The 11,842-nt window shown below is 40.8% G+C and overlaps 1 protein-coding gene across 1 annotated transcript in view; it reads left to right on the forward strand.

The window, feature by feature from the left end:
* Positions 1 to 10,622, forward strand: part of ajap1 (adherens junctions associated protein 1) — a 185,256-nt gene extending 174,634 nt beyond the window's left edge. The window contains exon 6 of the mRNA XM_055659397.1: positions 6,623 to 10,622. Coding sequence (XP_055515372.1) covers positions 6,623 to 6,695 — 73 coding nt within the window. The 3' untranslated portion in view covers positions 6,696 to 10,622. The remainder of the gene's footprint in view (positions 1 to 6,622) is intronic.
* Positions 10,623 to 11,842: the final 1,220 nt, after the last annotated feature.

Consider the following 11,842-nt stretch of genomic DNA (forward strand, 5'->3'; position numbering starts at 1 on the left):
GCTGAGTTACTCCAGCACCTTGTGTCTCCCCATTGATGTTCTTTGTTGATTATGTGGTCGATGGAGAAAGTAGCTTTCTTCACCATTTGCTGGCTGTTGGGGTGGGATGTGGTTTTACAATCCATCGATGCATTAGTTGTGATTTCCAACCAGAAATAGTTGGTTTAATTTACTTGGGGCCAACATATCACAAAAATGAGTTAATGAATGAATTATTCATTAGCATCCTTCCATCAGATGTTTGGGTTTTGGGTTATTATTGTCACGTACCGAGGTGCAGTGAAAAGCTGTGTTTTACACGCTCTTCAAACAGATCAGATGGACTATACATAAATATAATCACGTCAAACTCAACTACAATAGATGGAGCAAAGGGGAAGATAGTGAGTGCAGTTGTGGCTGTTTTAGAACTGCTCAGGTTTTGGTGATATTCCTTATAATCATACATCAATTAAACAAACAAAAATTTCTCAAAGATAGACACAGCTGGAGCAACTCAGCAGGTCATGCAGCATATCTGAAGAGAGAGGAAGGGTGACGTTTCTGGTCGGGACCCTTCTTCACACTGGGTTAGGGTTGGAGATTTATCAAGTCGTTTTGATTGCTGTACCAAACTGAAGTCTCGCCTGCCCTCCCATGTAGGTACAAGGAATCTCATGCCACGGTTTCTAGAAGTATAAGAAACAGCTTCATACCCTGCAGCGCAAACATTTCCCTCCTCTAAAAACAGATTATCAACTCATCCTGGAGTCGCTGTTTTTGAAACCTGGTTGTGTGAAGTCGACTGTTGTGTCACTCCCTACATTACTACATCAGTTTACACTTGGGTGTAAATTGCTTCGGGTCCTGGGTTGTGCTGTCACAAATAGCATTTCCTTCCTTTCATTACATTTGGTGACACTCCCCCCCCCGCCCCCCGCCCCCACACACACCTGGATCAAAGAATCAAATTCATTCAAACAAATCTCAACACCCATGCTCTGCTGTTTTGATTGATTTATGGAAAGATACAGCAGGGAAACTTGCCCTTCGGCTCATCAAATCCACGCCGACCATCGATCATCCTTTCACACTAGTTTCTAAGTTATCCCATTTTCCCATCCCTTCCAATGCACTCAGGCATTTGGCGGAGGCCAATTAACCTACAAACTTACACGTCTTTGGGATGTGGAAGGAAACCAGAGCTCCCGAAGGAAGCTCATGCGATCACAGGGAGAACGTGCAAACTCCACCCAGACAGCACTCAGGATTGAACCCAGAGCTCCAGAGTTGTGAGGCAGCAGTTCTACCAACTGCGCCACTGTTCAGCCAGTAGGAAAGGTATTTCTTTGGACTGATCAAGTACTTTGCTTGATTAAGTTTATTATAATATAGGCCTGGAGGGTTAATACAGGGCCTGAGTGTAAAGCACTCATTATTATTCATTTATTTAGACTAGACTTTATAAAATACTTGTTTGTAATTGCTTGTAAAACACTGTGGGATTCCTTGAGATCCTGAAGATTGGTCGTAAAATTCACATCTGGTTCAGTCATGTTCCTCTGTTGAAAGTGTAGTAAACCACTTACTCCAGGTGGCATAAAAGAACACTATTTTTGCAATCCCAGTTCCTGATCACACAATCCCTGATCTCACAATCCACAATCCGTCCTTGATCTCACTCTCTCTGATCTCACAATCCCAATCCCTGACCCAACAATCCTCTCCAATCATCATGTTCTGCTTGTTCAGGATTCATCCCCGTCCTAAACACGCTGACATCCCATTCCTCCAACTGCCTCAATGCTCCCGTTCCCGTGGCTCCATAACTTTCCCCTGATTACCCAATTCCACAGACTTGCCCAACATCCCGAGTTTCACAATCACTTCACTGCAAACTCATTCCTCTTCCTCATTCTCCCATTCCCTTAAAACACCAACACTCCTGGTCTCCCAATTCCCCCTACTTCCCTCAGGTTTCTGGTCTCCAAACCCTCTGACTTCTCCAATATTCCTGCTCTCTCATTTCCCCAAAGCCCCCCATCACTCTCCAATCCGTCCACTCTCTTAATTCTGCCCTCTCTCCACCCCAGCACCAAATAGCAGTCGCCATCATTTCCCTCCGCAGGCCACATCAGACAATAATTGGCCCAGTCCATGGACAAAGCACTGGGGGACCCATGTCCAACTCGGGAATTGTGGCTGACATTTTGTTCTATCTGAGTCCTTGGGTCAAAGCTGGTGAAGCTTTGTGCAGTGGGCCGGTAATCTAAATGCGCAGGAAGAAAACTGCAGGTGCTGGTTAAAACCGAAGATTGCCACAAAAAGCTGGAGTAACTCAGCGGGTCAGACACCATCGCTGGAGAAAAGGAATAGGTGATGTTTCAGGTGGAGACCCGAGGATCTGAAGAACGGGTTCGATCCGAAACGTTACCTGTTCCTTTTCTCCAGAGATGATGTTTGACCCACTTAGTTACTCCAGCTTTTTGTATCTATCTTCAGTGATCTAAATGATCGTTGCAGTCTGATTCTTCACTAGTCTTGGGTGCGTCACAAATTCTTGTTGAAACCTTTCCTTTCTTCCTATCTTTTTACCATTTTCTGTCCATATTTAAAAAAAATCCGCTTCCATCAATGTTTCAAAGCCCAGTAATAATCGCTTTTTTAACTGGTATTCTTGAAGCTTTAGTGATGAGTGAGAATTACTTTTTCCAATTTACTTCCTCAGAGCTTTGCAAAGTCCTGTATCTGCCGTCTTGAAATAATCTGTTTGTTCGTTCTAATCATTGCTTATCTTTTTTCTTTTGCTTTGTAGTTCAATGTGGTGCTGTAAGTGATACACTCTATCAATTCTAATATAGGTCTACATTGGGACATATTAAATGTTCCATGCGTGCAAGCTTCAACAAAATGGCAAGTGTAGTCCCCTTTGTATCCAAACTGTGCCGCACACTGTGATGCCATGTGAATTACGTTATACATATCCTTCACTTAAAGCACTGGTAGAACCATTGTCTCTCAGCGTCAGGGTGTTGCTTGTGTGGAGTTTGCATCTTCTACCTCTGACTGTGTGAGGTTACCCCGGTCTTTCAGTTTCCTCCCGCATGCCAAAGATCGATGGGTTTGTTGATTAAGTTGGTCATTGTGCCTTGACCCTTGTGTAGAGTGGTACAACTCGGGGAAAGTTGATAAGAAGATGTATTGGATTAGTGTAAATGGGTGGTTGATGCTTGGTAGGATCCTGGTTGGCCATAGCAGCCTGCTACTGCTCTTATATGACTCTTTGAACTCTTGGGAATGGCAAAGAAATAATTGATTTAAAATCGAAACCAGTTTGACTAAATTATTCCTGGGAAATTCTTGCATACGGTGCACCATCATTGCGCATCTCAATCTATAACTACTTCGTACCCATGTCCTGTCAGCTTCAGTCTGTCAACGTCAGTCTGAAGAAGGGTCTCGTCCTGAAACGTCACCCAATCCTTCTCTCCAGAGATGCTGCCTGTCCCGCTGAGTTACTCCAGCATTTTGTGCCTAACTTCCTGTCAGCGTCTTCTCAGTTATGCCCAATATATTGCCATTATTATCAGAGTATTTAAACCAGTCTTGTGCAGAACTGTATGTAAATCTTTTCAGAATTTTATGTAGACCATCTCTGCTGGGGCTTTTCCACCATCAGTCTTTGGAACTTGGAAAATAATCCAAGCAATTTCTATGACAGACTTTCTTGTTATAAGACTGCCTCGAACATGTCCCTCTCCAAGGAATTTTATATTCCATTTTTAATGATTCCCACAATTTATTACTAATGTTATACTAAAGCGGCCATAGCTAACGGGGCCTTTCTAGTCACTTTTTTTTTTAAATAAGATGGATAAATATTACCTTCCTTCCAATCCCTGGGAATTATCCAACATGAGACAACCTATTAAAAAAACAGACTTGGAATCGCGTTTCCCTGAGGTCCCAAAACCTATCTAAAATAATACATTCCTCTCACTTATTCCTAGTCTTATTACTATCATTTCATTTTATTATTTGGACATCAACTTCATCAAACTCATGTTAATTTTCTTATTTAGTATGAACACAGCACTCGGTGACATCTTTATACATTTTCCCCTAAAATGCAGTCACCGACTGATGAGAAACATAGTTTCTCCGTTCCTTCCACTGTTATTCTGTTTTGCATTAACTTTTTGCTGATCTCTTTGGAGAGATCTGTTTATTATACAATAATATTTGGATGAGAATAAGATGCTTTTAATTTAGCATGACATTTCTGTTTTCATCATATTAATCCTTGCACATCACCAGCCAACCACTATGTTATTTTTCTCAGCAGATTCCTCTTTTAACTTTGGGTATATATTTACCTTTTTATGTTTGTTTTTATGCCTTTAAAAACTTTTGATCTGTTTTCGACATGGATCTCATCTCCCAATTGCCTATTGAACTTGGTCCTGAGTTTGCAACGTTTACTTTAGAGATACAGCGTGGGAAACAAGTCCTCCGGCCTACCGTATCCGTGCCGACCGGCGATCACCCTATACACTAGCACCATCATTCACACTTGGGACAATTAGCGATTTTTACTGAAACCAGTTAAACTATAAATTAGTATATCTTTAGAGTGTGGGAGGAAACCAGAGCACCCGGAGAAAACCTACACGGTCACAGGGAGAACATAAAAACTCTGTACAGACAGTTCTCTTAGTCAGGATCGAACCCAGATCTCTGGCACTGTAAGGCAACAACTCTACCGCTGTGCCACTGTGCCACCCAGAACCCGTTAACAATGTATTGTTAAAAGCAGTCAACATTTCAGGGAAAACCTGGATAGAGCTGAATGTATAAAATAACTTGCCTCAAAGATGGGAAATCAAGCCTCCATGATTAAACACAAATCTGTAATCTGTTACTTTTTTACCACTGGATTCAACTCCAATCATTTTTTTTTGTAATCATTATTTCATTGTTATCTCTGGGTACAAAAATAACTCGTATTACTCAGCGGAGTAGTTATGTAATTCCAGACTTTGCTCAGAGAATGTCTGAGCAATGTCTGAGCTGGACTCAGCCGAAGATCCCTGAACTCATACAACACTAATTAAATTATGTAGGAAGGAACTGCAGATGCTGGTTTAAACCGAAGATAGACTCGAAAATCTGTAGTCACTCAGATGGTCAGCCAGCATCTCTGGAGAAAAGGAATGGATGACGTTTTGGGTCGAGACCCTTCTTCAGACTATTGATCTCAGATTATCTCAGCCAGGAAAGATGTTGAGACACAACAAGGTTGAGGGGTGGGTAAATGTGCAAAGGTGGAGATGAGAAGCATTTGCTTATTTCCCCTTCTTAATTGTTATTTTTACTTTCGTTAATAGGTAATATAATAATGTCATAGAGTGTTACAGTGTGGAAACAGGCCCTTCAGCCCAACTTACCCACACCGGCCAACATGTCCCACCTGCCCACGTTTGGTCCATATCCAGATTGGGTCAGACAAGCGTAACAGATGAATAGCGGTCACTATGGGCAAGTGCCCAGGAGTCAATGCCTTCAGGAGAGGAGAGGGAAATGCTGTGTGATGAGAGGAAAGCTATGGCCCACGTGAACAATACATGTGAAATGACAATAACAGATGTATTTCTGGGTCCTATCCTGGAAACACTGGGTGTTTCAGGAGAAACCTTTGGAGAGCAATTTCCATTCACCATTTGGAATTCCAGTCTCACCTTGACAATTGCTGATGTTGGCACCCCACTGAAACCTTTCGCTTCTGAGACCAATTTATGATTTTCTAACTAGGAATGGCAACCAGCTTCTCAAATCTGCAATTAGTGAATTATTTACTTAAAACGCTTAAGAATTGAATTACTTATAATCAAAGATTTTTATCGTTTACTTTTGTAGGGAGGTGTTTCCTTTATAATGTGAGAGAGTTGAGGCTACATCCAGCACTGTGAGTGAGAGGATGCGTTCGAGACGAGATGGTGGCTCATCTTGTTGGACTCATCAGTTAGGCCAAGCAGTACATGCAGTGGTGGAGAGAAGTCAATTCATTGCTGTACGCCTAACTCACGGTTGCCCAGCTGACCAAGTGGGATTCACTGGATGCAGCAAATACCTGCATGAGTCAGCCTCCAATATGTCCCCGACCAAGGATTTTTATTGCAAGAAGCTAACATATCATTAAATAATCACTGAGTATTGTAATATTCAATTGTAGCTTTACCCACAATCTACAAACATTCTGAGGTGCTATGGTGGAAGATTAACTGTGTATGAAGATGTTAAGGAAAAATAGGCCCAATTTAATTGATTAATTGATGATTGCTATTTGTTGTTATTAAGGGTGTCAGCCTCCTAATTTTTAATGAATTCCATGAAAAGGACAATTTTTTTCACTTGAAATTGAAGTTATTAACAAGCCAGGTTTTGGGGGCCTTGATTGGAAAACAGACTTTGTTTGAAATGCCTAAAAAATCTTTGTTGTTAAAGGTTAGAGGTCGATGCTCTAATAACTTAAAGTGCCACTTTACGCAGAGTTTTTCTTTCAAGCTGAGCTTACAGCAGGCCAGGCCTGCTTGTTGTGTATGACGTGCAAGCACGTGCAAGCCCATTTCTCTGCTCACTGCAGAACGCCCCCATCTGAACGGCAGCTAATCCCAGTGCCCTTCGTCTCGGAGAAATGGTTTGAAATCTCCTGCTGACTGACCGAAGGCTCTTACTCCTGGGCCGGGGTGACGTCACCTTTCTAATTCTTGGTAAGTATGACTCTCCAGTTTAGACCATCTGCTCCTTTCACAGTTATCTGTTAACATTGTCCAAGGCAAGGCAAGACCAGATATCAAAGAACAAATATCCAGTTCAATGGGTTCAATTACATTCCGTGTTATCCTGACAACATTGTTGATATTGCCATAAACATCTTCCATCAATGATTGGCAAAGCAGTTTTCATTGTCCTCAATAACAGTGCCATTCCATGATGGGCACCAATTCCATTTCTTAATTTCTTAATTAAAATGGCATCCTACTTATATTGGTTGGGATTTCCACAATTTCCAAAATATATAAGGTTCGGGCTCTTTTATGTTCAGTTAACGTATATTGCATCAAGATTAAAATAGTTCCAACTTTCACTGGCTACTTGAGGATCTATTGTACAGTCTTTGCACATCCCCAATCCGTTCCACTTGTCACTTGAATTTCATGTTTCATGTACCTTGTGTTCTGTGACTGTTGGCAGACCAATTTCCCTCCTGGGATAAATAAAGTTCTGTTGTATCGCATCGTATCCTATCGTATCATATCGTCCAGCAAACTTAGATCTTATTTAAAATCTCACTAAAAAAGTAAAATGTTGAATCATAATAAATGGCCCTTGAGGGGCATCCCGTTCCATTCAACACTGCTGCGGCAACTATAGTACCTCACGCCATCTGCTGATGCAGGCTTTCTTTTTAATTACACTCATGAGAAAGACCTTGCAGACACACTGCCTTGAAAAACCTGTGTGAATTGTGATCCTTAATTCTTGCAAAGGAGCAAAGGACTTGCCTGACCATCAGTGCGACATAGTCTCAGAGGGAAGGTATGTAACGAGGCAACAAAGCCTGCCTGTCCTATGTTTAAAGTCAAATATAAAATTAGAACTCATCACAGCAAAGGTTAGACCGAAGTATTGCCATATTTAAAGGGTGACCCAAAAAAATATGCATCATTTTCAGGAGAGCGTTGTTCAAAAGATCAATTCATATTTGTCAGAATTAAAAATGTTGGAGGCCAGGGAATAGCCTTTGAACATTGATTTGACAGAATCTGGCAATTTGACCCTAATCTCATGAAAACGTGGTCTCGGGAGAGGTGACCTGGTCTGCGTTTATATTTAATAATTGTGATACTTTAATTAATTTATCGCCAAGTCTTTTCAACTCCCCGGTAGAATGATCGGTTCGCTACATTGTTAATCTTGGTTGGACTGAAGGAATTGTGAAGTGAACCTGAGCAAACGTCCAATAAAGAAAAAAACGATCTTTTAAATCGTCCGAGTCGCACTTGCTGATGTTAAATAATTCTCGAGTTGTAGCATCCTTCCAAAGTGTGGCAGAATTTCAGCTGGTTTAGTAAAAGTACTTCCAATGGCGATGTTAAAGGTGAATAAATGCTTAACTATGAATTGTAGTGATTTTCTAAAAGTGTTTGCATTTGTTTCTGAATGAATTCATAAACTTAGGAGCATTCAACAGATAAAAAAAAACAATTGTATTCCTTTCTTTGTAGATAATACAAACTTAAACTTAATGAAAAATTAGGAAGGGATTGGAATTAGTAGGAATTTGCCTTTGCTTTACCATTCGGTCCTGTATCCATTCCATCTTGTTTACTTCATTGATTTATGTTTTAAAAAAATGACATAAGGAACATCTATGTAGGCTAAACATGAAGCAATGTTTCACAACCATACATGGTCTTTTCATTGATCTGTATATTCATTTATTTTCTGCATGGATTTTCATGAGCCTTACCATTTCATAACACCCAAACAGAATCTACTCCTTAGCCTCGTCACACAGCCAACATTGAAAAATGTTGCCATGGTGTTTCACAAGAGGTTAAGGAGAAAGCAAACCTCATGCCAAAAAAAAGGATGACAAAAATCTTATTCACAAAGGTGAGTTTAAAAAACGGCATGGGAAAGCAGAAGGTATTGAAGAGAATTATATCAAAGCGTAGGATTGAGAGTCAAAGATGCTTATCACAATGGGAAGGTGAATCATAGGAGCTTAAAGGCAAATACACTTGCAAGGCTGATGGATATCTCTGAGAATAAGAATGAAAACTTGAAAAACCAGAGGGTTTAAGGATTTTAATAACTCTACAGAAATTTTAAAGTCAATGTATTACAGTGAAACGGGTTGATGGGGCAGTGATGCTTGATTTTGGACTGAAATACGGCTGCATAAAGTTTAGGGAGCACTGGAATTTTAGTTTTGGTTTTAGAGATATAGAGATAGAGAAACAGGCCCTTCGGCCCACTGAGTCCGCACCGACCAGCGATCCCCGCACATTAACACTATCCTACACACACAAGGGAGAATTTACACTTATACCAAGCCAATTAACCTACAAATCTGTATGGCTTTGGAATGTGGGAGGAAACCGAAGATCTCAGAGAAAACCCATGCGGACACGGGGAGAAGGTACAAACTCTGTACAGACAACATCCTGCGTCGGGATCGAACCCGGGTCTCCGGCGCTGCAGGCGTTGTAAGGCAGCAACTCTACAGCTGCGCCACTGTTTAATCAATGACGGTAGATCTGGACAGCATTGGACATAACAGGGAAGGGGGGTGGTGGTTGGTGAACAAAGAAGAGTGATTCGTTATGTCTTAGAGTCTTCATTCTGTCCAATCCCTTCACACATTCCCCTCTGAGGAATTATGGACTACTGCTGCTCATGAAGATTTTCACACAGGATCCATCATTTTCCTTTTTTTGGCATATTAAAAATAATTTGTGAACATAAAATGAGCAGAAGCCCCATTAGTGTAGAGTTATTGTCATTTTTTTAACCAAATTATGAACCTAAGTCCACAATACACACACGGTACAGCAAAATAATACAAAGTTCAAGTGGCGCGAAAATCAAAACATCTTCATTGTCAAGAGTCCAAATTAATCACCTTCACTGAAGCTAAGACTGCTTCTACGCAATCTCATCTCTCTTTTCTCCCAGGGACCGAGAATCATCTCATGTCTGTTAATCTATCTTCATCCTATAACTCTTTTTGTGAATTTTCACCTTTCAATTAGATGTCTGAATGTAAAAGTAATCTCAAGTCCCTGATGAAGGGGGATTTCCTCATAAACTATACCAGGGCCTTCCACATACAGGCATTTGGATGCCGTGAATGTGTGGAGTGATGTGGATCTGCAGCTCCACATTTTTCTTCATGTGTGTTAGAGTATTGGTTTATTATTGCCATGTGTGCCAATATACAGTGGACACACTATGCATGTTACCCAGGCAAATCATACCATGCATGAGTGCAATGACACCATCTATGAGTACAACGGGAAGTGTATAAAGAGTAAGGAAATGGAATGTAGAATATAGTATTATCGCTGCAGAGAAAGTGCAAATTAAAAAAAAAAAATGCAAGTGCCATAACGAGGTAGATTGGAAGATCAGGAGCGTGAAGGGTTTGTAAGTGTATCTTCTATTTCACAGTTTTCATAGAGTTTTCGGAGACATTGCAGTTTCATGTAAAGAATAATATATGCCCGGGTATATGTTATGGTGTTGAATTTGTGAGGTTTTCTAAATGAGGATTATCAGTTGAGCTTGGATTCGCAAAATTTGCTCTCTAATTACTGACTCTAAAATGATCTAGAGGAAAATCAGATTTTTCCACTTAAGTTCATGTCTCGGTTATTTTTAAAAGTAATTAGGCTAAGTGCGACCCATTGGGCCCGCTCCCCCAATGCAATATTCCACCATGCTGCGCATGCACGGCAGCCGCGTTCAGAGTTGTGCCGTTGTCGGCTGAAATTAAGTTAAAGTTAATAAAGTGAATAGAGGACCCGTGGAGGCGTTTGTAAAGTAGAAGGAAATTTACCCATGAAGCCGTCGGATCCCCGTTCTGAGGCCAGGCAAGTACACTAAAAAAATACATGGCGATTTAAAAAAAATGAAATTCGGGATCCCAACGTGACGTCATGACGTCGCACGCTACTGACGATCGGGGCAAGTGGAAAAGTGATTTTTGTAAAAGTGGTTTTGTAAAGTTTAAAATGTGAATAAATTGTAAAATATAACATCAATCCAAACAAAACTTGCCATAGCACACCCCAGGACAATGGTGGGGTAAGGTGTGTCAAAAATTGTAGCATTATCGTGTACCGTTTTGGCGTCGTTTTGGGATCACACTTACACGCACGAACGCATGCATACAAACAAACAAGATGAGAGTTTTAATAATATATAGATAGATTATGTCAGACAGTTCAGTTTGGTTCCAACCAAGAACGATAAGATCCAGGTCTTGGTTGATGTCAGGGTTAAGATCCAAGCCTTGGTTGATGTTAGTCGGAGTAGTATCTGTTGTGATGAAATGGAGCTCCCACCCTAGTCATAAGTTTAGTTGAAAAGCAGGCACATGTGGATGCCTCAGAAGGACTTAATAGATCAACCTGAAACATGGTGATGAGAGGAAATGCTATTGCCTCTTACTGTTATAAACAAGGGAAGTTATTTATATGTAAAATATTGGAGGACAGTTAACATGGGTTAACGTGACTCAAGATCAATGTGAACATCACATTCAGTCATGTTAACACATGTTAAAATTGTTCTTCAATATATTCCCTTCCCTTAGCTATAACAGTGAGAGGCAATAGACTATCATAGGAAAATAATGGAAGCCATTAAAGTAAGCTTCATGACGTCAGCTACAGAACTGATGATGTCATTTGTAATCTATAACTTTCACATCAAAGTACTTGGACATGAACTCACATTTGGCCCATTGTGTCTACTCCGCCATTCAATCATGTCTGATCTCTCTCTGCCTCCTAATCCCATTTTCCTGCCTTCTCCCCATAACCCTTGACACCCGCTCTAATCAAGAATTTGTCTATCTCTGCCTTAAAAATATCCACTGACTTGGCCTCCACAGCCCTCTGTGGCAATGAGTTCCACATATTAACCACCCTCTGACTAAAGAAGTTCCTCCTCACCTCCTTTCTAAAAGAGCACTCTTTAATTCTGAGGCTATGGCCTCTGGTCCAAGACGCTCAGGCCAGTGGAAACATCCTTTCCACATCCACTCCATCTATGCCTTTCATTATTCTGT

Source organism: Leucoraja erinacea, chromosome 30 (genome assembly GCF_028641065.1).
Source record: "Leucoraja erinacea ecotype New England chromosome 30, Leri_hhj_1, whole genome shotgun sequence".
NCBI classification, from domain to species: Eukaryota; Metazoa; Chordata; class Chondrichthyes; order Rajiformes; family Rajidae; genus Leucoraja; species Leucoraja erinaceus.